General features: G+C 49.0%; 1 protein-coding gene across 10 annotated transcripts in view; it reads right to left on the bottom strand.

Moving 5' to 3' along the window:
* Slc9a8 (solute carrier family 9 (sodium/hydrogen exchanger), member 8) overlaps positions 1 to 27933 on the bottom strand; it is a 55402-nt gene that overhangs the window by 11103 nt on the left and 16366 nt on the right. For 4 of the 10 annotated variants that reach the window (XR_001783205.2, NM_001304540.1, NM_148929.3 and 1 more), the window contains exons 4-11: positions 24711 to 24769; positions 22366 to 22449; positions 20291 to 20392; positions 19362 to 19396; positions 14548 to 14691; positions 8433 to 8571; positions 6144 to 6249; positions 441 to 557 (exon numbers count right to left, since the gene is read on the bottom strand). Coding sequence is in view for 8 of the 10 variants with exons in the window: in NM_148929.3 (NP_683731.1) it covers positions 441 to 557; positions 6144 to 6249; positions 8433 to 8571; positions 14548 to 14691; positions 19362 to 19396; positions 20291 to 20392; positions 22366 to 22449; positions 24711 to 24769 (786 nt within the window). In the remaining 2 variants the exon portion in view is untranslated. The other 6 variants (NR_130767.1, XM_006500400.1, NM_001304542.1 and 3 more) reach the window with 5 other exon arrangements.

Raw genomic sequence — 27933 nt, 5'->3', positions numbered from 1 at the left:
AGCTCCAACTCTTGCTGCTTAACAGAAAGACCTCATGTTCAGCCTAGGGAACGCTGCTCTGGAGTTCCTTCCGTGCTAGGACACCTCCCTTACAAACTCACAGTGCCCCTAGCTGGAAAGCCTCGAACTCACAGAGATCTTGAAACTACCCTGAGAGTCCAGGACTTAGGGGCGAGGTCATCCACCCGGCCTCAGCATCATTTCCACATCAGACGTCTGCAATGTTCAACAGCATCTCTACTTCTGACCATAATCTACAACCATCAGATGTCCATTTCTTAGGTGTTTCACGTCTTTTATGGAATCACAAGTCCAGAGGAGCCAGCCCTGGAGGTAGGGGCACAGTAATGACCTGGGCTTGGGGGGCTCTGTGCCCTGCTGCCAAGAAGAATCCTAGCCTACACACAGAGAGGGCAGGAATCCCAGTTTGTGTGACTCACCACACAGGAAGGCCACAGTTCGGAGAGTCTGCTGCATGAGGATCTGGGTGACTGGGGAGAGGTTATGGTGTGTATAGTGTGACATCACGATGCCAGAAAACAGGATCGCCATGATGCCTGGAGAGAGAGGCAGAGGGCAGACATGACACCGAGCATAGGGACAGATGTGCAAATCAAACAACATCATCCCCAAATTCCCCAAACCCCAAATATATTAGGGCTTTAAGAAAATGGAAGGGGCTGGAAAGGCTGCTCTCCCAGAGGAACCATGTTTGTTGGTTTCCAGCACCCACAAGGCAGCTCTCTACTATATGTAACTAAATTCCAGAGGATTCTATATCCACTTCTGGCATCCAAGAGTGTCAGGTGTGCAGTATATAAGATATATATTCAGGCAAAGCACCCATACATGTAAAAAGGAAAGAAAAGGGTACAGAAAGAGACAGATGCAGCTTTCAGTTGGCACATTGTTTGCCTAGTATCCCCCTTAAGAACATAAGCCAGATGTGATGGCAAACACACTTGTAATGCCAGATGTCAGAAGATCAGAAGTTGGCTAACAGCAAGTTTGAAGCCAGCCTGGGCTACATGAAACTAACTGGGAGTGGAGGCAGACACACAGCTGTGAGGCCTTCCAGAAGTTGCAGAGAAATGGACATGCGGTTTCTCCTCAGCTGTAGTTGGTGCAGTCCCTATTCCCACAACAGTCAGAGGGATGGGAGATAAGTTGTGTGAACTGAACAGCACAGGACCAGGCTCAGTAGCTGTGAGCATCACTGGACATTTACCCTTAGCTTAAAGGTAAGAAGCTGGCATTGCATCTACATGTGAAAAGCCCCTAAACCTGGATGTAATGGGTAGGGCCATCTGATGGGCCTTTAAAATACACTGATTTTAATTTCCCTGTAGTCACCAATTACTGTTCTCAGGCATAGTGTGACTTGTTACCCAGGAAGGTAACTGACTGCTTCTTCCTGGGCTCATCTGTCTGTGTTCCCTGAGGACTGCTCCCCTCTCTGAGGCTCTACACAGGTTCTTTTTATCAGAGCCGCATCTGGGCAGAAGGAAGCTGAGGTTTTTTAAGCCACTGAACAAGATGCCAACATACATAAAACTGAAAATCCAACTTTTTGTTTGTTTGTTTGGTTGGTTTTGGTTTTGGTTTTTCGAGACAGGGTTTCTCTGTGTAGCCCTGGCTGTCCTGGAACTCACTTTGTAGACCAGGCTGGCCTCAAACTCAGAAATCCACCTGCCTCTGCCTCCCAAGTGCTGGGATTAAAGGCGTGCACCACCACACCCGGCTAAAATCCAATTTTATAAGCCAAGCTTTAATTCACTTCCATCATTTTGAAGAAACAGTTTCACTGGCCAACTGCACCTGTACAAAGGGAGTGTCACACACTAGCCTCTGAGCTGATCACATGCAAGGCCCTGCAAAACAGGCCACCTACTCTTTGAAATCCCCACAGGGCTCTGCTGTATACGTGGCAGAGGACTGGAATGTTCTCTATTTTATGGTCATAGCCAACCATAAAATGTTTCGTGATATGTTAATTATCTGACCATAAACCCATAACATGCACCTTTCCCATGATTGTAAAAATAACTGAAAAATTCTGGTTTTTTAGCTCTGGTTTCCGACACCATAACATTTGACTCCTAGCACTGACATGGTAGCTAAGAACCACACACAACTCCCAAGCACTTTGTGGCACACAATCATTCACAAAAAAATATGTCTACCCAGGCAGGGTAGCAAGCACCTTTAGTCCCAGCACTTGGGAGACAGGCAGGTAGATCTGTGATGAGTTTCAGGTCAGAGCTACATAATACAGACTCTATTCTCCAAACACAAAACAAACTTTAAAAAAAAAAAATCTAAAAAAAAAAAAAGAATGACAGCAGACAAATGTGCAGCTCTGGTAAGACATGTTTAGCATGTTCAAGGCCCTGGCTGGAGCCCCAGGCCTGATGCCCAGTACTGTACAGCAACCACCAGCAAGAAGCACCCATGGACCAGGAGGGAGGATGTAGTCGGGAGTGGTCTTGGGCTTAAGTCTAAGAACCACCAACATCCTTCTCATCTTGATGCAGTGTTAACCAGAGAGGATCCCAGGCTACAATGCTGTCACCAGCCAGACTACCACTGCAGCCACCCTACAAAGAGAGATGCTGCTACGACTGGCAGGAGGGTCTATAAATACTTGTTCCCGAGACCAAAGCCTCAGGAAGCAACTTAGCTTGACACTGAAGTGTGGAAATTCCTGAGGTCTGTCCCAGGACAGCACTGCTCAAATCCAGCAGGGGGCAGTGTGGCCAAAGGGCTCTAGGTGTCCAAGGTGCACTGGCCAGGGGGTAGGAAGACCAAGAACACTCGGTATAGTGATGGCTCTTTGTTAGGCCGCTGCAGCCCTGCTGGACAGGTCCAGCTTCACTTCTGAGAAGATAGGAATTTGTTTCTTACCCAAAATCTTTAAACTTCTGAGAGTGACCGATGCAAACGGTCCATTCCCTGTGGACAAGCGCACGGATGCTGAGTCTGACTGTGCGCTTGACTCTGAATGCTGGAATGACCCAGAGGTACTTCACCATGGGCCAAGGTCTGGGGCTACAGGAGAGTTCAGATGAGCACTCCAAGGGATTCCTCGGGAGTCTGCCCACGAAGCCCCTCCACACACAGGCCACCCCACCCTGACACTCAGATTCACCTACTGTAACCACCACCTGTACACAGACATCAAACGGAGGGAATGGGGCTACAAGGGCTCACTGTTGGGAGGATACATGGATTAGATAAAACACAAAAAATACCATAATTTAAAAAAAAAATCTTTTTGAATTTTATATGCCCATGATCTGCTGGAAAAGCAGATAGAACTGAACTTTTTTGTTTGGTTGGTTGGTTTTGTTTTCTCCGTGTAGCCCTGGCTGTCCTGGAACTCACAGAGATCCTCCTGTCTCTGCCTCCCAAAGGCGTGGTCTCCCCTCACTGCTCACCCCAGCAGAACTAGTCACTGTCAAACACTCAGCAGTTCCTAACAAAGTAAAACTGGTATATCACCTAACCTAGTAACCTCACTAAGTAGTCACCCACATAAAACATTTGTGAATGTTCACAGGCCAAAGGTAGAAAAGTCTCATCAGCCCTGGGACGGAGACACCCTGGGACAGTGAGATGGTAGTGCTTCCTGCCACCTGTCAGAATCAGGTACTTTAATCATTGTGTGTCACATGACTTTTAGTGACATCTAGAAATAACCACTAATAATGTAGCTCATGGTGACCAAAGAAGACACAGTATGGGGCAAGGCCTCCTCTACACCCAGCCAGGTGCACACACCTGTCACAGACACAACTCAACAGAACGCCATACACAGATGACCGTAGGGATGTTGGCCTCACTGCAGTTTAAAGGAGAAGCCTCTCCATGGCAGAGGCCAGCCTATGTGGTGCTTCTCCTCCTCAACAGGTCCCTACGCAGCCCTTACCTGAGGGTGAGGAACTGGTGTCAAGAAGAGCCCTCCCCATTCAGCTGTCCCTGCACATGGGGACAAGGCACGAGGCTTGCTCTGGATCTGCACAGAGCCTCCACATCCAGCCTCATAACTTGACAAAGTGTCACAGGATCCATACCACTTGGGGCAAAAAGCTAACAGGAAGGGCCTACTGACTGAGCCCAAAGCATGAAAGGTCCTAGGAGCCAGTGCTTGGTGGGCAGCTCTTCCTCCTACAGCTGGGGCCACCTCTCTAGAACATCCAAGGTATCTGCAGCTGGGAGCCCAGGAAGCCAGGGTTTGAATCTTACAACCTCTCTATCTGCCTAACAACTTTGAATAAGGAGTCAGCCGGGTGCCCAGTCCAGGGGGTGTCGAGGTTAAGCCTGTGTGGTAGCCAGGTGAGGGGCACATGTCTGCCATCTCAGCCAAGGAGACAGAGGCAGGGGATTTCAAGCTCAAAGCTAGCCTTGGTTACCTAGTGAAACTCCCATCTTGTAAAATCAAAACACACAACGCATTTTAGTGTCTAAGAAGCACCCGCTATAAACCAGGCAGTGGTACCACACACTTTTAATCCCAGCACTTGGGAGGCAGAGGCAGGCAGATTTCTGAGTTCCAGGCCAGCCTGGGCTACACAGAGAAACCCTGTCTCAAAAACAAAACAAAACAAAAACAAAACCCAAAAAAACCAAAATAACAAACCACACAAATAAAAAGAAGCCCCATGTCATGGTTTGTATATTCTTGGATCAGGGAGTGGCACCATTTGTAGGTGTGGCCTTGTTGGAATAGGTGTGTCACTGTATGTGTGGGCGTAAGACCCTTTACCCTAGGTTCCTGGAAGTCAGTCTTCCACTAGCAGCCTTTGGATGAAGACAAAGAACTCTCAGCTCCTCCTGCGCCATGCCTGCCTAGATGCAGCCATGCTCCCACCTTGATGATAATGGACTGAACCTCTGAATTTGTAAGCCAGCCCCAATTAAATGTTGCTTTTATAAGAGTTGCCTTGGTCATGGTGTCTGTTCACAGCAGTAAAACCCTAACTAAGACACCCCACCCCGCTATAGTATGTAGCAACTCTATTTTGCTGCAGTGTGTGGTTTCCTTGCTGGAGGGAGATGGGTTAAGCAGGCTCTGAACATCAGCTCAGGAGTCGGTACATTACTGTTCCAATTCCAGCTGGGACAGCAGCACGTGTGTCCTTGTTTTGTTTCTGTGCTGTGTCCACTGTTTGTACACATCCATGAGTGTCCACACATGCACAAGTGTGTGCACGCGCACGTGCAAGTGGAGGTTGGAGGTTGACAGCAGGTGTCCTCCTCTATTGGTCTCATTTTTTGTTTGTTTTTGGAGTTTTTTTTGTTTTTGTTTTTTGAGACAGGGTTTCTCTGTGTAGCCCTGGCTGTCCTGGAACTCACTCTGTAGACCAGGCTGGCCTCGGACTCAGAAATTCGCCTGCCTCTGCCCCCCAAGTGCTGGGATTAAAGGCGTGCGCCACCACTGCCCAGCTTATTGATCTCATTTTTAAGGCAAGGTCTCTCACTGAACCTGTAGTTGAATTCTGCTAGACTGGCTGGCCAGCCATCCTCCTGTCTCAGCACCTAGTACTGGGATTATGGACACAGGCGTGCCCCACACTCAGCTTTTTCCTGAGCAGTGTGGTCCAGGCTCACTCTTCCTACTCTCGGTCTTTGCTTTACCACAGAGCTGTCTTTCTAGCCGCTGCCTTTAAAGAAGATCGCATTTATCTACTTATCTGTCTGTCGTGTGTGTGTGTGTGTGTGTGTGTGTGTGTGTGTGTGTGTGTGTGTGTGAGAGAGAGAGAGAGAGAGAGAGAGAGAGACGGCACAGATTTTGGACTTGCTTCTCACCCTTCACTATGGAGAATCGGGATCAAGGTAAGGCCATGGGTCTCAGTAGCAAACGCCGTCCCTGGTTAAAGCACCTCAGGAGTGTGATTTTGTTTCTAAGGCAGAGAACTCATAGCCTGGGCTAAACTTGAATATGCTCTGTGGTGAGGATGACCTGCACTCCTGACCTTCTGCCTGCACCTCAACTCCTCAGCCCTGTTGGGCACTGTACCTACTCTTTGTCAACCTCAGGTTTTCTTGTGGTAAAACAGGGGCATCACAGCACCTGTCTCTGCCAAGAGAAAGCAACTCACATGAAAGACCTCTACTGTGTACCCATGCTGGGTACTCCTTACCTGAGAGTGAGATTCCTTCTGCCAGCCCATATGGCAGGTAAGCAAAAATGATCATCATGCCAAACTCCAGGGAAGGCGTTTTCCTCAGGTCAATGTGCTTCAACACATGGCCAGGTGTCAAGGAGAAAGGATGAAGGGCACTGGATAGGCATGTGGCAAAGCAATGGGGTGGGAGAGGGGTGCCAAAAATGATGCTGACTGGGGCGTGGTTACAGTGGGCATTTCTCAGTAAGCGTTCTCTTTGTAGAAATGAGAATCGGACAAGACATTCAGAAATGCTGACTCTGAGACTGGGGCTGCAGGCACAGGTCTGCTCTCAGGGACTCACCACCCTGCTCAATAGCCTGTCTTTCCTGTCCCTTCACAACACCATATTCATGCCCCTGCCCTGGGAACAGAGAGCGCACATTCCCAGGCCCCAACTAGAGCTGAGTTTCCACGTCCCTGCCTCATTACAATGCATGCTCCTTGAAGGCAGCCAAGTTTCCCAGCATCATGGACTGTAGCATATGCCCTTCCCCATGCTTCTGCTGCCTCTTTCCTTCTTTGTGGAGGTGGGGGGTGGGGCACCCTCCACCACATACATTTTGCCTCTCTCTCAGACAGGATCTTGCTATGTGTCCCTGCTGACCTCAAACTTGTGGAATCCTGCCTTGGTCTCCCAATTGCTAGGGTTACAGGCATGCACTTCTATCTCTGACATGTTTTTTATGAGTGTGAGCAGTTTGCCTACATGCCCTGTACCACATATGCCCAGTGCCCACAGAGGTCGACCTGAGTTTCATGTGGGTGTGAGCCATCATGTGGGTACAGGGAACTTAATCTGGGTCCTCTCTAATTCAGACAGTGCTCTTAACTGCTGACCTGAAGTCTGGGGAATGTCACATTGAGTGTCTTCCCCACTCTAATGTTGGGACAGCTGCTGTGGACTGACTCCATGCCTTCAGCCTGCGGCCAGAGGAGAATGGCAGGAAGCATATCTGGAACCAGGCAACAGTGTCCCAGCTGAGTGAGAGACAAGCTGTGCCAGAAGGGCCATGGAGTCATTTTGGGGACATGGGCCGGAACGCTGCAGAACAGCTCTGAAGCTTGTCCTACTTCTATGTGATAAACTGTCACAGCAGTAAGGGTCACACTGCTTTAGCAGCACACACACTATAAGCAGTGTGACAACCTCCCTGAGAGCCCTTCCCATCCTTCCAGAGACGTTCTCATGGGGGACGGAGGGGAGGAGCTTTCAGAGCTGACTGTGTGGGTAAGAGCCAGACCACTGAGCTCAGATCCTAGCACCCACGACAGGCAACTCACTACATAACCTTGGCTGTCCTGGAACTTAATTCACAGAGATGAAAGGGTCTAAAGCTGTGTCCACCACACCCAGCTTCCCCATGGCCTCCGTGGACACGGAATTAAATCTAAAATAGTTTCTAAGAAAATTCCCAATTTTCTGGATGTGAAAACCAGGTCAGCGATGGAATGGCGTCATCTGCACATGGTTCTCATCTCGGCAGCAGAGGCCAGGTCAACCCTGCCACCTAACAGTGTGCCTTTGAACATGGCATCCTTGCCACTCTCCTAGCACTCAGGAGGCAGGAAAAATTGGATCCATTTGTGAGATGAGGCAAAGAAAGAAAGAAAGGAGAGAGAGAGAGAGAGAGAGAGAGAGAGAGAGAGAGAGAGAGGGAGGGAGGGAGGGAGGGAGGGAAGGAGGGAAGGAGAGGGAAAGAGAGATGGCACCCTAGAGTGTGCTGTTGCTGGGCAAGTCTGTGAGCTGTAGGATACCAAGCTCAAAGCCAGCTGAAGGGACCCTGCTGTCTTGATGAGAAATGTAACACTTCAGAGGTTAAATTTAAGAGTCCTTGTGCTTAGAACATTTCTCAAACCACACAGCTCAGCACAAAACCTTCTTTTAAACAAAACCATACATTAAAATTGGGTCCTTGAGCTGGGTGGTGGTGGTGGCTCATGCCTTTAATTTCAGCACTCAGGATGCAGAGGCAGGCAGATCTCTATGAGCTCATGCCAGCCTAGTCTACAAAGAGTTTCAGGACAACCAGGGTTACGTGGAGAAGCTCTGTCTTGGAAAACACACACACACATGCACACACACACACACGCACACATGCACACACACATGCACACGCACACACACACACATGCGCACACACACACACACACACACACGCACACAAACACACAAAATTGGGTCCCTGAGGAAGCAGAGAAAAAAGCAAGAGTGATGCCATCAAGTGTGATCCCTGCGCCCTGTGCTCTCGTCTAAAAGGATATTAATGCTGAAATCAAGCCAGTCAGCGTGCCAAGTGCTGCGGAGCCAAAGAACATTTTGAGGAAGTAGCCAAGGGCCTGTGAGAACGTTTGCCACCCACTGACATCTGACATATGTTTTCTTGTTAGACCTTCAGCCGTGCTAGGAAAGAAGAAAACAGAGAAAATTAAAGTGCTCCTGACCCAGTCCTTAGAATCAGCTGAGTATCGCTCACTGCTCTCAGAACACCCTTTCCTGCCATTCAACCCAGATGTCCTGGAAGTTCCTATAGTCAGTCACCTACGTGTCCAGACACTGAGGTGGTTTCTGGGGCTCGAAGGAGAGGGCAAAGGCTGCCCTGGGTAACTAGGGAAGAGGTCCAAGAGCTCTGAAAACAGGGTGGGCATCCAACTCAGACTGGGTTAGGGGCAATCCAGGCAAGTTCCAGAGGGGATGCAGGCTGAGCTTTCATTCAGGATTCAGGGGTCTCAACATGGATGTGCAAGAGGCCTATCAGGCTGAAGAAACAGTGCCCAGGGTAGGGGCTTGGATGTGAACATTCAAGTGCATGGAAGATGTGGGTTGGGGAGGGTCAGGGGTTCACCCCGAAGGCCTCAGCTGCCAAATGCTGAGCAAAGGAACCCTAGGTAAATGCCAGATGGGGCTCTGGCAGGAAGTCAGGTCAGATGGAGGCTAGGGGAGAAATCAGAGCTTCAGGCTAACTAAGAGGGGGACTCAGGGAACCCTGAAAGGAGCTGGAAGGTCCTCCCTTTCACGGTGCTAACAACGCAGCTGTGGGAAGCAGGCCAAAAGCTACTTTGTCCCTAGAGAGAAGAACACCATTAATAAAGAACTGTACTTGATAAATCAGACACTCAAAGGGGACCCTGTTCTCCAATCTGCATCAGCAGCTGAAGTGATCCCCTTAAAATACACACTTGCCATGGTACCAGCTGCTCCCGAGTGTGAGCCCAGCCCAGGTCCCTGAGCTGTCTAATCTTTCTCCTCTGGGTTGGCTTACATGGGCACTGGCACTCCTTGCAGGTCATTCTTCACCATGCCTGGCTTCGCTAGCTCACCTGTCCCTTAGGACAGGACCCTCTTTCCCTCAGACACCTTTCTTGAGCTACTCACAGAGGCCAACCGATTTCCAGGTCCCTATGAGTAGTCTCTCCATCAGAGCATGGAATAACTACAGTGGTGCTCTCTCATTCATTTTAACCGAGTGTCCCGGGCCGACTCACAGCCTAGCCTAGCAGACACTCAGAACTCTGAACTGTTTGGCTTCACTACCTGATATTCATCTGAAAGGAGATGAAATCTCTGGTGAAAGAGCAACTTGGCCAGGTGAGCTCAGATCCCTGGTCAGAGCTTCTCAGGCTGGAAGAACATGATATGGTTCTGTGGGGTCTCAAAGAAAAAGTGTCCCCACAGGGGACAGAAGTGCCTGGAGGAAAAGCTGAAGGCCAACTGCTGAAAAATGGGTTCTCAGTTCCAAATTTGGTGTGTGTACAAGTGCCCACATACACAAAATAAATAGCAGTGTTAGCTAAAAAGAACTCTCTTGGCTGGGTGATGGTACACACCTTTTTTTTTTTTTTTTTTAAGATTTTTTATTTATTATTATAGTAAGTACACTGTAGCTATCTTCAGACACACCAGAAGAGGGAGTCAGATCTTGTTACGGATGGTTGTGAGCCACCATGTGGTTGCTGGGATTTGAACTCTGGACCTTCGGAAGAGCAGTCGGGTGCTCTTACCCACTGAGCCATCTCACCAGCCCCCAGTACACACCTTTAATTCCAGCAGTTGGGAGGCAGAAGCAGGTGGATGTCTATGAGTTAGAGGCCAGCCTGGTCCACAGAGTGAGTTCCAGGACAGCTGACAGTACATGGAAAAAACAAAAAGAAACTCTTCACACAAGTCTCCACCCGGAGTTCCTGACTGTCAAATCTATCGATCTTGTTTCCCAGAAGATCACCTGGGGAATGTGGATGTAATGAGGGCTTGGCTCCCAGTGCTCTGTATAAGAATGCAATGAATGAGTCCAGCTACTGCTCAGGACACATCTGCTGAGCCAGGGTCTGTCACCTGGGAATTGAGTTGACATCAAAGGGGTGCCCACAGTGCAGGTCTCTCTCCCCTGCCTCCCCTCCCACCTGGGACTCAGAATGCCTAGATGCAGGCTTGTCTGTGAGACCTGCCCATCCTCAGAACCTTGCGTAAGTGAACTCCTATTTCTGCCCCAAGGCTTGATCCTCTCCAGAGACCACCATGGCATGTTTGATGGTAGAGCCTGAGAGGCCCTGGAGCCCACCATGTTCTTCTTTCTCCAGCCATAAACTACTTACTGCCCTAGTGATCTACTTCAGTGTCCCTCATGCACATATCCCATTCCAAACCTCTCACTGTGGCTTCTTTATTATTAATATCAGCTTGCTTTATTTCTGGCTAAAATAGACTAATTTGCTGCCTACCCCCAAAATAACTAGTTGTCATAGATGAGGACCAATAAACAGCTTGGGACCTTCAAAGACCTGGAGCACACACCCTCAGGGCATAAGATGGGGTTCCTTCCACAGCAACTGACATAAGAACAACTGTGACAGCAGCAATCAAAGCTAGAAACAGCAGCTGGGGAATTGATGCAGAAAGATCAGGAGTTCAAGAGCAGCTTAGGTTACAGGCTGTTCCAAAAATAAAGAAACAACAAAACTGCCAAACCATTAAGTAACTGAATAAATCTACAAATAAGCTAGAATTAAAGAAGAACCAGAAGGGGCTTTACTTTGTGGCAAACCCTGAAGGAAGGCTCTTCATTGCATACCTCATTTGCAAAGCTGAGATGCCTGCCCACTCTGGAAAGGACTGCTGACCAGCATCCTCTGAGAACCAGAGGGACATCAGCTGGGTTTGGTAGATCAGAAGCCAATGAAAAGGGGACCAGCCTTCTATCTCCGTTCTTCCTGCCTCTGTCTGAAAATGCTCACTGGCTGTCAGGCCTGGGCATGGGATAGCCTTTCTGGAATCCTCCATGGCCTTCCTGCCCCTCTCTTTACTTTACTTCTCTTTGGCTCACTGTGGACAAAGTCAGTTAAACCCAACTGGAATCTGAAGAGCACAGGCAGGAGTGTGTGTAGTCCTGAGGGTAATGGCGGCACCCATGACAGCAGAAAAGGAGGTTGCCTCTTCTGCAAGCACGCAATCCACAGACCAGCTGCAGGAGCTGTCTCAGGTGGCCTCCAAAGCCAGTCTCCCAGCAGACGCACACCAATGACATCTTCTCCTGTTTGTTTCCAAAGTCTCTCTTCATCTTGGCAATTGTGTGGCAGAGGCCTGGGAAAGCTGACATTTTCCTACTGATAGATTTTCTTCAAAGAAATCAGAGGCAAACCAAACTGAGTTCTACCCCTAATGATACAAACAGCTCTTGCCTGCCCTCAGCTCCAAGTAGGCAATGCACTCCCTCATCTTGGCGCTTAGCCAGCTCACCAGATGAGAAGAAGGCAGCGTCCACAGCTAACTAGCTTTCAGAAAAGAAAGCATTTTGATACAAGGTTCTATGTATCTAGGCCACGGTGGCCTCAAGCTCCTTATGTAGTGGAGTTAACCTTTAACTTCTGATTCTCCTGCTTCTCTCTCCCAAGTGCTGGGATTACAGGACTGGGCTACCAGGCCCAGTTGCATGTGGTGCTGTGGATTGAACCTAGAAGTTTGTACATGATGGGCAAACACTATATCAGCTAAATGAAACGTGCAGGAACTATCTTACAAAAGAGAACGGGCTGCCTTTGTTGGGGGTGGGAGATGCGGGGTGATGGGAATGGCCTCCAGAGACTCAGATTTGAATGCTTGGCCAGGGGGAATGGCATTGTTAGGGGGTGTGGCCCTGTTAGAGGAAGTGCACCACTGTGGTGGTGGGCTCAGTGTGGCACAGTCACGTCTCCTGCCTGCAGATCAAGATGTAGAACTCTCAGCTCCTTCATCTCCATGTCTGCCTACACTCTGCGATCTTTCCTCTATGACAATGATAGACTAAGCCCCTGACACCGTAAATCAGCCCAATTAAATGTTTCCCGTTTTAAGAGTTGCTGTGATCATGGTGTCTCTTCACAGCAATAGAAACCCTAACTAAGACAACCTTTGGGCATGGTGCTTGACAATTTCCTACCTAAAACGACACGTATTTTTACCTCACAAGGGAAAGTGTGAGAACAGTGGGTAAGTATGTCAAGAAATCCAAAGTGAGACCAGCTGTGCTCAAAGGGAAAGTTACAACCTAAGGTTGGGGTTAAGCCATCCAAGCATAGTATTCATATAATGACAGCAAACTGCTATCCCTAATCACCAGAGAGAAAAGATCCATACACCTTACTGTCACATGTAAATGGCCCACACTGGCCTCATAGTCACTATGTAGCCAGGAATCACCTTGAGTTCTCCCCTCCCTCCCACCGTCCATGCCCCTGCCCCCTCTGTGAGACACAGTCTCTCTGTGTAGCCCTGGCTGTCCTGGAACTCACTCTGTACACCAGGCTGGCCTAGGACTCACAGAAATCAACCTTCCTCTGCCTCCTGAATGTTGGGATTAAAGGCATGCGCCACCACCACCTGGCTAATATATACCTGTTTTTAAAAAAATAAAAGCCAGGCATGGTGGCGCACGCCTTTAATTCCAGCACTCGGGAGGCAGAGGCAGGCGATTTCTGAGTTCGAGGCCAGCCTGGTCTACAGAGTGAGTTCCAGGACAGCCAGGGCAGCACAGAGAAACCCTGTCTCAAAAAACAAACAAAAAAAAGTCAAACCCATTAAAGGGCTGGTGAGATGGCTCAGTGGGTAAGAGCACCTGACTGCTCTTCCGAAGGTCCAGAGTTCAAATCCCAGCAACCACATGGTGGCTCACAACCATCCGTAATGAGATCTGACTCCCTCTTCTGGTGTGTCTGAAGACAGCTACAGTGTACTTACATATAATAAATAAATAAATTAATTAATAATAAAATAAATAAATAAAAAAATAAAACAAATTTTCACCTTCCAAAGCAGCACCTCAGGCAAATAAAGGAATCTGTTTTCTGCCAGGCGGTGGTGGCACACGCCTTTAATCCCAGCACTTGGGAGGCAGAGGCAGGCGGATTTCTGAGTTCGAGGCCAGCCTGGGCTATACAGAGAAACCCTGTCTCGAAAGAACCAAAAACATTATCTGTTTTCTTTCAGAGATGTGAGAGAGATAAAGGAAGGGAGGGCCTGTCTGCCCTGTGGAGCTGGAAATGGCACCAGATTCTCACGGGTGAGCACTGGTCCACACTGCATTCACTAGTCCAGGGTTGCTGCACAAACACTAATCCCTCACATGGCTGACACAAGTTAATCAAGGGAGTATAACCCAGACCCACTGCAAAAGAGGCTATGAGGTGAGACCTGGGAATGTCGTTTCTGAGAAGCCCTTCAAAGATGCTGTAGTGGCTATTCCTGGTTGTCAACTTGACTATATTTGGAATGAACTACAATCCAGAATTGGAAGGCTCACCAGTGACCCTTATCTGGAGGCTTGGAGATCCTTATCTGGATCTTGGTATGGAGATCTTGAGCCATAGTGGCTATGGATTCCAGAAGATTGAATCTCCGAGTTTAAGGAACATACCTTTAATCTGGGCTACACCTTTAATCTGGGATTAAAGGTGTGGTGGAACACACCTTTAATCTGAGCTACACCTTCTGCTGGAGACAATATAAGGACATTGGAAAAAGGGAGTCTAGCTCGAGCTCTTGCTCCTTCGCCTGCTTGCTGCGTGAGACTGAGTAACTGCTAGATCCTTGGACTTCCATTCACAGCTGCGACTGAACAATTGTTGGGAATTGGGCTGCCGACTGTAAGTCATCAATAAATTCCTTTACTATCTAGAGACTATCCATAAGTTCTGTGACTCTAGAGAACCCTGACTAATACAGATGCTAAGAAACACAGAGGTCAGAAAACACAAACCCAACCCCCGGTAGCTGCCTGGCTGTCACACACTCCTGAGGCACAGACCACCTGTCAGAGTGGCAAGATGCAGTCGTGAGTTGACCACATAGGGACCAGCCTGTGTGCTGGCGTCAGTGTGCTGTAGGGACCTTCCAGTCCTTCCTACTTACTTGGTGAGGACGATGGAGACTGCATCGTTGAGAATGCTTTCTCCAAACACCAGCATGTTGAGCACAGGGTCCACATGCAGTGCGTTGAAAATCGCAATAGTGGCGACTGGGTCGACTGCAGATATCAGGGAGCCAAATGCGAAACTGCAAGGAGAGAAGCGAGGGCAGACTGTGTAAAGCGTGGAGCTGGGTGCACACAGCTGTGCTTGGGATGTGGTGCTGAGATGGCGAGAGGCTGTGCTTACCGGCTCACGCCCACACTCACCTAGCACAGGAGCAGGAGGCCAGGACACAGTGCTGAGCCTGGTTTCCCAGCTGCACCACACTCTGTTCTAGCACCGCCGCACGGAAGTCGACTTTCCCTAGCATGCACTGCCCAGCCTCCTTGGCCATCAGGTCACTTGTGCCAACTGTGACCAAACCCAGCCTCCACTCAGATTTGCAATATCCAAGAAAGTGCCAAAAGCCAGTGGCCACCAGAGGGTGCAGCCTGGGCTGCTGACTGGAAGCTGGGCCCTCGGGTCTTATAGGCAGCACTTGACCATAGGGCGCACTGCTACCAGTACTGAGCGCCACCAAGCTCACCAGCAACCCTCTCCCTACTGTGTAGGCACTGGCCCCAAGCTTTCCTATTCTTACTCTCTAGCCCGGAGCCAGAGCCCTGTCCTGGAGGGCAGAGTAGCTGGAAGCAGAGCCTCAGGCCAGATTAGAAAGTGGGAGCTGGGCTAGAGCAATGGCTAAGCATGCTTGAGGCCCTCAGTCTGATCCCGAGCAACATAAACTAGGCATAGGAGCACACGCTTGTAAGGTGCACACACTTAGGAGGTGTAGGTGAGGGTGTGGAGTACAAGGTCACATTCAGCAACACACAAGTTCCAGGTCAGCCTGAGCTATAAGACTATTTCAGAAAACCAAAGACATAAGAAAATGCGTGGAACCGTGACCCCCAGAGGAGGTGCGGTTGGAATCACTTGACTGGGGTGACTGAGTAACCCTCCGGAAAGAAACATGCTGGTGGCCAGTCACCCCTCCCCCTCAGTTATCACTCCATAACTTGGCAGCTCTGGTGATGGGTGCAGGAGTCTGAGGCGGCCAGGAGAAAACCAGAGCCCGCCGGGTGTCCCCTCCGGTTCCCACACCCTGCCTCCCTCATCAACAGTGAGCACATGCATGCGAGCTGCCTGTTGCCCCTCTCTTGGCTGTGTTCTCAGGATCTACGTGAGCATAAGCCAGAGCCACAGACAGAAGGCAGGCAGCCGGGGAGGGAAGAGGACTACGGGAAAGCAGCTCCACCCAGCAGCCAGGTGGCCACGGCCCTCAGGCCCTGCACTGCCAGCCAGGCCCAGGCCCAGACTTGCCACCTTTTTGTCCTTGCCACACATAGTAACAGCAAGGAAGATCAATGGCTCAACTGTGCCCTAAGTGGCAGTGGGTTGTGCTCTGCAGGTTTTCAATAGAGTGCACTAGGCAGGCAGCCTCTGGTCTCCCTGTTCAGCACCCACAGCCTACGGGAGCTGTCTTCCTGCCTTCTAGCCATCTGCGGTGAGGGCCCCAGGGTGGGGATAGTACACAAGCTTGGACTAGCTTTACCAGGTCACTGGGAGAAGACTGACCCTGGTGAGGGGCTCGGAGCTGTCTGTGTTCCACATGAATAAACAAGGGGAAGCGGACAGCAGCGAGGGGAGAGCTGCCCCGAGGTCCGAGAGGAATATGTCCTGGAGGTGCTGAGCTCAAGCCTCCTCAGCCTTCTGAGCCAACAACCCTTCTCTGTGGTGAACAGACTGCAGGTTCACAGTGAGAAGCCTGGGCAGCGTACTTTGTTAGCTACGGCAGCCTTCTGACCAGAAGTCTGGCATCAGGCTCCACAGGCATGCAGGGAGAGAAGGAAAGCTAACACAGACGCTGGAGGTGCTGCTGGGAGGGGCTCAGGTGCTCACTGCGCAGCAGCTCCACATCCGAGTCACACTCTTCAGAAGACAAAGCTGAAGACAAGCCTTGTGGAGAGAAGCCAGCACATCACACTGGTGCCTGTTGGGAACTCAATTGGTGGAGGGTCTTTCTCCCTACAAGGCCCGGCCAGCAGTGGTTCGACATCTACCCTTAGGACCCTGTCCTTGAAGGGCTTCACACAACTAGCTCAAGCTAAAAATGTGTTCCATTATTCTTTCCCTCAAAAGTTAGTAACACCAACAAGACCTGAAAAGACAGGACACTGGGGCTCAGGGAGGGACAGGACAGGCAAAAGAAAGAAGAGAGAGAGACGGAGGAGAGGAAGGGAAAGGGGGGAAAGAGGAGACTAGGCTGTCAAGGTACTGTAGCCTACTCAAGGCAAACACAGACATGTCTGTGTTCTCTGAAGTGCAGAGGCTACGACAGGCAGCCTATGGGTTTATGAGAAAAATGGTGTTGTAAACACTCAAAAAACTAGAGCAATGGGCTGGGTGCAGCACACCATTAATGCCAGCACTTGGGAGGCAGAAGCAGAGCTAGAAGTAGGCAGATCTCCATGAGTTCAAGGCCAGCCTGCTGTATAGAGATTTCCAGGTCAGCCAGGGCTACAAAGTGAGAGACCTTGTCTCAAAAAAGAAAAGAAGAGAAGAGAAGAGAAGAGAAGAGAAGGGCGGTGGTGGCGCATGCCTTTAATTTCAGCACTCGGGGGGCAGAGGCAGGTGGATCTCTGAGTTCGAGGCCAGCCTGGTCTACAGAGTGAGTTCCAGGACAGCCAGGGCTACACAGAGAAACCCTGTCTCGAAAAAATAAAAACAAAACAAAACAAAAACAAACAAAAAAAAAAAGAAAGAAAGAAAAGAAAAGAAAAGAAAAGAAAAGATGGAAGCAAGGTGTGGTGGTAAACGCGTATAACCTCAGCATCAGGGAGGTAGAAACAGAAGGATCAGAAATCCAAGGTCACTCTCAGCTACACAGCAGGTTCCAGGCTAACCTGGTCTACATGAGATACCATGTCAACAAAAACCACCTTAAAAAACAAAACTGAAACAAAATTGGAAACCTCACCATAAGCACTTACAAACTTGGCTTTTAAAAATACACACTGTGTGCATGTGTGAGGGCGGCAGGCAGGATTCCTGACCTCTTAGCTAAGGACAAGTGTAGCTAGGCTTTTAAGTAGAGCAGCTTCATAGACACACAGCATCTACCTAGCTCGTAAAATCCTGGGTTCTGTCCCCAGCCTAAGGAAAGCTTTTTAAGCATCTCATGATTGCAGGCCAAGTGTCTACATGGCAATTAGGAGGAGCTGTGGAGTTCTGTCGTCTGCAGACAGCAGTGCTTGCCTGTGGCCACTGTCAACCCCGCATTACCCTGGTAATTACGCAGCCCCCCTGTTAAGGCTTGACTGTTCTGTACAGCAGCCCCCATCTGTTGGCCAGAACTCAACAGAAAAGGTGCATCTGCACAGGGTGAGGCTGGCTGGGGCTCTCCTGCTCAGCACGGCACTGCCTTTGTCTCTTCGCCTGCCCATGTGGCTGCTGGCCTTATCTCGGTTCCACACACTGACCCACACTTTGCTTCTCACAGATATCCCCCAAAGCAGGCGGGAAGCAACATCTTCCCTAATGTCCGGAGTGCTCCGGGTATCCCTCTTTCCCCTGCAGCTCACTCAGAGAACACCAGGTGCTACTACACTTCAGACCCCTGTAGGAAGGAAGGTGACTCGGGCTGCTTGTCTAAGTATCAAAACTTTCTGAGCTGTTCACACATCTGTAATCCCAACACTTGGAAGGCTGAGGCAGGAGGATTGCCTCAAGTTTGGAGTCAGCCTTGGCTATATACTGAGTCTAGAACAACCAAGGCTACAAAGCGAGACCCTGTCACAAAGAAGGAAACTTTTTTTTAAGCAAAAAATCCTCCAATATTCCTGTCCGGGGAGGGTGAGGGATGGGTACTGTGGATCAAGCTTGTTATCAGTGGCTCAGGTCCCATCAACAGTCCTGAAGCTCTGGTGCGAGGCGCTGCTACCTGGCAGCCGAAGCCTGACGTTCCCAGTTCATGGGAGGGGTCTAGATGGAACAGAGTCATCACAGCTTGTCCACAGCTTCCCATTGTCAGCAGAGCTGCTGAGAGCAGACACGCACAGACACAGCAAGCTCAGCACTGCAGACTGCTCAGGCTGTGCTAGGCCTGGGTCCTTTTGTAACTCAAGACTGGAGGCCTTCTGAGTCACAGCTGCTCTAGCTGCTTCTCCCTCGTGGACTAAGGAGACTCTCAGAGCAGTGTCTGCTGGAATGGCATCAGATTGAGAGGTGCCCACTGCAGGGCCAGGACCTGCCTGCTGCCCCTGATCTTGGTGGGCATTCCAGAGTCAAGGTTCTTAACTCACTCTCTCCCATCCCACAGTTTCTGGGAAGGTAACCTTTTGGCTACAAAGTTTTTGTTTATTTGCTTTTGTAGTATCAGAGATTGAACCCAGGGCTACATAAATGGCAGGCAAGGGCTCTGGCCCTGAGCTATAATATGTATATCCAGGCTCTTAAGACAATTCTTAAGGAAAGAACAAAGAATACATGATATGGCTTGGAGATGTGCCAAGTTAGCTAGCTGACCAGTTATTCCCTCCAAAGCTTAAGTGAAATCACTCATTTCAATCAGCAATGTTATGATCAGGGGTCTTTAAAAGTATCAATATGATTCTAAGTCGTTTCAGAGACAAATTAATTCAGAACAGATTCTATGCTGGAAACACTGGCAAGCCAGGCGGGGAAGAGGGGAGGGACCACACCCAGGAAGCCGCGTGCAGAAAACGTCCCAGGCCTGAAGAGCAATCGCACGGGGGAATTACAGTGTGAAAAATTTACCTGTCTGTCATGTTGAGTTTAGAGATTACATCAGCCTGTAAAATAAAGCACACAAACACACAGACACACACAAAAAGATTCCCTGGAGAACAGCCAGGAAGATTAAAATGTCCATCAGTGCTTTCTTATCAACTAATAAGGACATCATCTTCAGTCCCCACTGAAAACAGGGAAACCCCCAAGGGCTGCTGTGAGCACATGTGGGCATCTGGCCCTGAGTGCGCGCACGCTGCTCCTCTCCCAGCCTGGCAGCTGCGGGTCTCTGCTCTAAAGGGGACTCCCTTAGCCCTGCAGAAACAGTGAAAACAAGCATCTAGGAAAGCTTCAGGCAGACTTGATCTTGGCTGTGCAGTCAGCTGTGAAGGTAACAGATTCAGCGGGAGTGGGCTGCAGCTACCAGAAGAAAGCAGCCATTGGGGAGGCTACACTTTCTACAGACAGCACAGGAAATGGGCGGTGCATGGCGTGCACCACGGAGGTCTCAGGGACACCTTCCAAGGACTCATTCCAGATGAAGTAAGCTGGTGTGAAGCCCGCAGCCCAGAGCACCGGCCGCTGCCTCAGCAAAGGGCTGCCAATGGCAGGAGCACCATAGGAACTGAGCGACAGGTTCATGGCCAGCGAACAAGCTTCAGGCCTGCTCCAGTCTCCCTGAGAACACAACTGCCGCTTGCTCCACTTTAAACTGTGGTACCTACAGTACCTACCGCATGCTAGTCTGCTCCAAGGCATTCCAACTTTAGAGGCCAGTGTGTAAGTAAAATCAAGGATCTGGGGTGATAATTCCAGATACCACAGTCACATGCATGAATGGGGACTTCCTCTCAGGAAGGCACACACTACCAGGCACCTCTGGCCTGGAGGCTACTGTCCCACCCTGCACTGCCCTCCAATCAAGTCTTCAGGGTCATGGGGGATGCTTTTCTTACCTGACCCAGAAAGTAAATTCCTCCACCTACTACAAAAGCCGAGATTGCCGTTCCAAAGACAGCGAAGAGAGTGATGGAACCGATGTTCTGAAAGAAGTTCCCCTGGGGGGCAGGGCAGGGGTGAGAAGGACAAGAGGCCAACTGGTAAGATAGGGAGGATGCACCAGCCCTCCTTCAACTGTGGTCTCTCCAAGGCTGGCCTGTTGCCTGCCCTGCACCGCTGGCTGGAACCCCTGCCACCATCTCTCTGCTTTCCTGTCTCACAGGTCCCTCACCCTGGCCCCCGGCGAGAAATATTCTGTCTCAACTGTCCCCTGCCCCTTTCTCTCTACTCTCTACTGCACCTAGAATGACCTCTGCAAAAGCTCCGCCTGATGGTGCTGCCTCTGCCTTGATTCCCACTTGCATCTGCGATGCGGTGAGCTGAACTTGGGAAGGCCTGTGCTGTCCCATGGCAGGACACTACCTTACTGCCTGGGCCCTAGCCGCCAGAGTGCACCCTGATCCTTTGTGTGCCTCATGCTAACCCTTCTGCAGAGGGGTTTCCTTGGTCTTGTCCCAAGGTAGCTCTTAGGAGGATCTGGCTGTGCTCCCTCAGTGGTAGCTGCACTCCCCACTTGCTTATGTACAGCTGACAGCTGTCTTTCCCACAAGACTCAAGGCTCAGTAGGAACAATGGCATCTGTCCTATGGATGATGCTCAATACCCAGGTATGACAGAAACAAGCATGGTCCGTGACTATCCCAGTCTAAAATCTACACTATCACAGTTTTCTACTCAATTAAAGGGTGCATTTTGAAAAGGCTAATAAGTTCAAACACTGGACAATGGTCAGTGTTAGGTTCAAAGAAACCTGGGACAAATGTCCGAGAGCCCATTAACACATCAAAGCAGATACTGGCTGCTAAGTCCTCAAAATCCCAGGTAGTCCTGGTTCGTCTCAGTACTTCTCACTCCAGTCCCTACCTACCCTAAACCTCTTTAGCCCCCAGCTTTTCTGCCCTGCCCCCACTTTCTCTTTCCTACATAACATTAAGACATTTTGGTCACAGGTTCTCTTGGCTCTACTCCTAGACCTCTCGGTCCACTTGCCCCCTCTCTTGCCTCTCTCTCTCCTCTCATGGCTAGGTCTATTCTACTAGCCATGTTCAGTCTGGACCCTTCCTGATACCTGTTCACTCCTTCCTATCTACATTAAAAGCCTTTTCCTTGGCCATATCTAAGAACGGTTATTCCTCATTTTTCTTTCCATCAGAAAGTCCTTTATGCCATATTAGCATCATCAAACAGATAAGCAAAGGGCTCCGCCAGGGTACAGGGCTAAGTGGTAGGCCGCTTGCCTGGCGTACATGAAGCCTTGGGTTCAAGTCCAGCACACAGGTGCTGGGACACATGCCTGCAATCCTAGCACTGGGGGGTGCAAGCAGGGGAGTGACAAGTTCCAGACCATCCTCAGCCATATAGTTCCTAGCCAGCCTGGACTACATGAGGCTCTATCTCAAAGGAACCCAAGCCATGAAATACAAGAAAAGATCTGAGTCCAAACAACACAGGTACAGTTCCTATAGTTCCACTCAGGGAGAACTGAAGCTACTAGGACTCTGCAGACTCCACTCGGGCAGCACTGTGAAGGGCTTCAATTCAATACCAGGAATTCTCTTCCTTGTTTCTAGGTCAGGTGGAGCTAAGGGGGAGACAACAGTTGAGAAGACATACTGGGGCTGGGTGTGATGAGTTGTCTTTTGTTTTTGTTTTTTATAGGCTTTTAATACCAGCACTCAGGAAGCAGACACACAGTGAGGTCCAGGCCATCCAGGGCCACACAGTGAGATTTTTGTCTCAAAAAAAAAAAAAAAAAAAGAAATAGAAAAAAAAAAATACAAATGCCATCTGCTCTGTAGTTGGCCAAACTGCTCACAACCTTCAGAAAGCAGGCCTGGAAGCTCAGCACCTGCGCAGGCTCAGCATCAGGGCCAGGCCTGCCCCAGGAAGCAGGGGCTACTGCAGTTAAAGGGTAGCAACCTCTTGGGGAGTAGCCACACCCCAACTAGACACTGCTCCAGGGGAGCCTTACCTTGTGCAGTGAGTATCCTGACTCAAAGATAATAGGTGGGAGCAAGAGAAGGAAAAACATGTTGGGGCGAAACATTTCTTCCTCCTGTAAAGTCAAAAGGGAAGATACTCAGGACGGGAGTGCGGAACCCAGGACCTTGATTTCCAGAACCACAAAGTGAAGAAAAGCGACTCCTATAAGTCATGCGGATGCCGGCGCTGACGGAGGGTGGGACGCTGGAACTCCTGGAGAAAAAGGAGGAGCTGCGGCAGCCCTGCCTTCAGGCCGCCAGGAAGGCTGGCTGTGACTGCACTTGGAAATAGGATCTCTCAATGTCAGGTTACAATCAGAGGCCAGGGGAGGACAGAGCAGATGACAAGGGCATACACCCACAGATAATGAATTTTTGCTTTGTTTTATGTTTTTCTTGGTGCTGGGGATTGAACCCAGGACCTTGTGCTTACTGAGCTAAGAGAACATCTGGTGAGTCAGAAAAGGATACAGAGATCCAGAGATGGACCCACGAGAAGGTCCCATGGGCCTTTGTGCCATGTCCCAATATTGGCCCGAGGTAACTGTGGTTGGGACTTGAACAATATGGATTCAACACTGCTACCTCACACATCAAGAAACTTGAGTGTTTGGGGTTTTTGGTTTTTTTCTTTCCCCTTCAAAATTTTACTTTCTTGTCAGATATGATGGTGCACACCTTTGATCTAAGCACTTGGTAGGCAGAGGCAGAAGGATCTCTGTGAGTTCAAGGCCAGCCTGATAATCAGCTAACTCTAAGACAGACAAAACTACAGAGACCCTGTCACACAATAAAACAAAACAAAAACAAACAAATAAAAAACAAATTTTGCTTTGTTTGTTTTTGGTTTTTCAAGACAGGTTTCTCTGTGTAGCCCTAGCTGTCCTGGAACTCACTCTGTAGACCAGGTGGCCTCAAACTCAGGAATCTGCCTGTTTCTACCTCCCAAGTGCTGGGATTAAAGGCATTAATCTTTAATTAATTAATTAATTAACCTGGGCAGTGCCACCACTGCCCAGCTCAATTTTGCTTTCTTAATTTCTTTTTAAGCTATGTTTCTGGGGCTGGAGCATTGGTTGCTCTTGCAGACCCAGGTTTAATTCCCAGCACTCACACAGAGGCTAACATAACCATTTGTTTACTCCCGTCCCAGAGGATCTGATGCCCTCTTCTGGCTTCTGTAAACACCAAGCACACATGTGGTGCACAGACATACATGCAAACAAAACAAATAAATCTCAAAAACATAGGTAGACGTTTGTACCAGAAGTCAGGTCCCTGGAGAAGAAACTGAGTGTGAATGCCTGCCCAACACCAGCACTGGGCAGCACAGTCCCCACAATGCACAATGGTTGGTTGGTTTGTTTGTTTGTTTGTTTTTCCAGGCAGGGTTTCTTTGTGTGATTGGCTGTTTTGGAGCTCACTCTATAGACTCTGTAGAAACTCAGGCTGGGGGCTGGTAAGATGGCTCAGTGGGTAAGAGCACCCGACTGCTCTTCCGAAGGTCAGGAGTTCAAATCCCAGCAACCACATGGTGGCTCACAACCATCCGTAACGAGATCTGATTCTCTCTTCTGGAGTGTCTGAGGACAGCTACAGTGTACTTACATATAATAAATAAATAAATAAATAAATCTTAAAAAAAAAAAAGATAGAAACTCAGGCTGGCCTCCTGAGTGCTGAATTAAAGGTGTGTGCCACCCCCACCCCCTACCCAAGCAAGCAATCTTGACCATAGCTGTCCTCCACCATTTGTGTCTTTTCAAATGGCCAAGTATTCATAACACCTCAGCCTGCACTATAGCACTCCTCCGCTGTGCCTCTTGAGCTGCCCCTGACTTCATTTGCATCTAATCTAATTATAACAACAATTGTAAGCTGGGGTACAGCTCAGTGGAAAGGCCCATGCATAGTATGCCCTAAGCTCCATCCTAGGCACCAAATAACAAAAAGGACTTCCCAACAGAGTCTACAGATTTACCTATATATAGTCCTGGTCACTTTGGAGGCTGAGGCAGGAAGACTGACAATCTCAGGCAAGCCTGAGCAAAGAGAGACACTGTTTCAAATCAGACCAAGTGGAGTGTGATGGCACAGCCTGTAACCTCAGCCTTCAGGAGCCAGAGGAGCTAAACATAAAGGCAGGATGCACAGTTGGAATCCCAGCGTCCATGGCCTGCCATACATGGCCTACATACATCTGGGCCAGTGAGAGACCTACTTCGCAGCACCTGAGGAACACTGACACCCAAGACTGTTCACCTCGTCCATACATGTGCACACACAGCCACACACACACAATGGAAAGCAAAAGCAGGGATTATGACAAACCTACCTTCCAATTTGCCAGCTTTTTAAACTCTATAACTTTTATTACTGCTCCCATGAGAATACCTGGAAGGAAAAAGCAAACAGCAGAAACTTAGCACAAGGCTACTTGGCTGGACTGGGCAGTACTCTAGAGTGGGTGATACCCATTACAGCAGCTTCCCTAGAGTTCTGCAGGCCCCATGGTGCGGTGTAAATCATGGTGCATTTCCTCTTAAATCTCTGGCGAACACAGCATGGCATAATCTGAGTATGTGCGGAGAAGAAAACCTTCCTTGGCACTGCTCTGCCTGGTGTGGAGGTTGACACCTTGCACGGCCGGTCACCCTCCTATACCACCCAGTTTCAATGAAAAGCAACAGGACCTTAGAAGCCAAATGGATGTATCCTGTTTTGTTTTTCAAGACAGTTTCTCTATGTCACCTGGCTGTTCTGGAACTCGCTGGTCTCAAACTCAGAGATGCCCCTGCCTCTGCCTCCGAAGCGCTAGGATTAAAGGTGTGTGTCACCACACCCAGCTATACTACTCATTCTTATTTCTACCACTTAAAAGCATGAGTGGTGTGTGTGTGTGTGTGTGTGTGTGTGTGTGTGTGTGTGTGTGTGTGTGTGTGTAGGACAAGAAGTAGCTTAGCTGGTAAAGGCACTTGCTACCAAACCTGATAACCTGAATTCTAACCCATGACCCACAGGCTAGAGACTCCCAAATGTTGTCTTTTGGGTTGGGCATGGTGGCTCATACCTTCAATCCCAGCACTTGGGAGGGAGAGACAGGCAGAGGTCTAAGTTTGAGGCCAGTCTGGTCTGCTGAGTGAATTCCAGAACAGCCAGGGCGACACAGAGAAACCCCATTTTGAAAAACCAAAAACTGAAAGCTATAGTGGTGCACACTTTTAATCCCAGCACCCAGGAGGTAGAGACAGGTGGATCTGTGTGAGATTTAGGGCCAGCCTGGTCTACATGAGTACCAGGACAGCCAGAGCTACTACATTGTGAGATCATGTCTGGAAAAAAACAAAAAACAAACAAACAAACAAAAACCCAAACAAACAAACAAAAAACCACCAACAAACCAAAACCAAGCCATTAAGTCCATATATGCTGCCCATTCTTAGTTATGTGGTCTTCTACCAGGAGCTATTACACTTCTTTAAAAAACTTGTCCCATCCCTTTAAAAAACCTGTCCCAGAGCCACCAGCTATCTGGCAGAAGCAGAGATCAGCTGAGTACCTGCAGGGTGAGTGCACTCCAGGGTTCCGTCTGTGAGCTGTCAGCACACAGGAATGCCTTTGGGTGACATAGCTGTCTTTGAGTCATTTCTGTTCCTGTTTAATACCCCAATACAGAGATACCCAGAAACCTGGAGACAAGGAACCCCTCAAGAAGCACAACTGAAACTGTTGTTATAGTGAGGGAAATAGCGGGGCTCCCAGTCACAGCACAAAAAGGTGGAAGAGGAAATGTTTCTAAGTGTGGATGCTGTTCCTACTCTTAGAACACTTAGGCTCAACATGAAGGACAATGTACTCCAAGCACATGGACTGAGCACTGGGCAGGTGTCCAGGGAGATGCCTGACTGCTTCCTTTCAGCTTCACATGGAGTTGTTCTCAGCACAAGTCAGACATTCTTGAACTGGCCACCTCAGTACTATGACACCATGCTCCAGGCAGAGAGGGTGTTTTAAGTCATTTAAAAATTTATTCTTGGGGTTGGGGATTTAGCTCAGTGGTAGAGCGCCTGCCTAGCAAGCGCAAGGCCCTGGGTTCAGTCCTCAGCTCTGGTGGGGGGGGGAGGAGAAAAAAAATTTATTCTTTCATTTTATATGAGGGGAAGGGATATGTGGAGATGTGGTGGTTGGAATATGCTTGGCCCACGGAGTAGCACTATTTGGAGGTGTGACCTTGTTGGAGGAAGTGCGGTGTGCCACTGTGGGGGTGTGCTTTGAGAACTTCCTCCTAGCTGCCTGAGGATGCCAGTTTTCTTCTGTCTGCCTTCAGAACAAGATGTAGAACTCTCAGCAACTCCTGTGCCATGCCTGCCTGCGCACTGCCATGCTCCCACTCTGATGATAATGGACTGAACCTCTGAACCTGTAAGCCAGCCCCAATTAAATGTTGTCTTTATAGGAGTTGCCTTGGTCATAGTATCTGTTCACAGCAGTAACACCCTAAGACAGGAGGCATCCAAGTTAGTGTATGGAGCTCAGAGGACACAGTTGTGGAACTCTTCGACGGAGAAAAAATATTGAGCCGTAGTTCTCATAGCAATCTATCTGCTTTGTTTTCTCTTATTCCTTTTCTTATTTATATGTTCCTGGTAGCCTAGGCCAAGAACTTAAGCAAGAATAATGGGTAAGAAACCATCCCTAGAGATGGGGTCACTAACATGACCTTATCCCTGAGGAAATCAATGCTTTACTTTTTAAATCATTTACAAAACTATGATGATAAAAACTTTCCCAACAATAAAACTTCATATGGCTGCACGTGTGTCATCGAAAGTGGGCTTTGGTATATAGTAAAGAAAGCCTTAACTAGAAAGAATTAAAATAGTTTAAATTTACGCATTGAAGATTTATAAAAAATCAGGCATTAGAAAATGTTAAACAATAACTGACCATATGGGGCTGGAGAGTTAGTTCAGCGGTTAAAAGCACTGACCGTTAAGATTAACCTGCTCTTGGAAATATGACACTAGCCTTGAATGACTGCCCCCACTGAATACATCCTTTTAGAATTGTTATATTTTGATGATTAATAATTCTAATGATGTTACCTGTTCTGTTTGTGATTCACAGAACACAGAGTTTCAAAGTTGTAATGCTTGGATGATTTTTGTGCTTTACTGTGCCAAATGATTTTTGTTGGTATCTGTGATTGTTTCACTGGATACAGTTTCTAAGAGGTGTAATGTTTTGTTTTTTAATGTATAAAATCCCCTGCTTGGGAGCTGCAGAATACACTCAGGTTCAGACTGCCTCTGTGTTGTTCGTTTCCGTTTGTCTCCACCAACTCCTTACCCACCTAGCTTTGAGGACCCTCATTCCAGGTGCCCCTGCTGCCACAGACCGACTGGGGTAATCCTGGGGTGGTCCGTGGCAGCAGGGGATCAAACTCAGTCTGAAGGCTTGGCAGCAAGCACCTTTACCCACTGAACCATCTTGCCAGCCCTGGGCTTTAGGAAATATAGATTGGGGCTGGAGAGATGGCTCAGTGGTTAAGAACACTG

This window comes from Mus musculus, chromosome 2, assembly GCF_000001635.26.
Source record: "Mus musculus strain C57BL/6J chromosome 2, GRCm38.p6 C57BL/6J".
NCBI classification, from domain to species: domain Eukaryota; kingdom Metazoa; phylum Chordata; class Mammalia; order Rodentia; family Muridae; genus Mus; species Mus musculus.
This window is presented reverse-complemented; position numbering and strand designations above follow the sequence as displayed.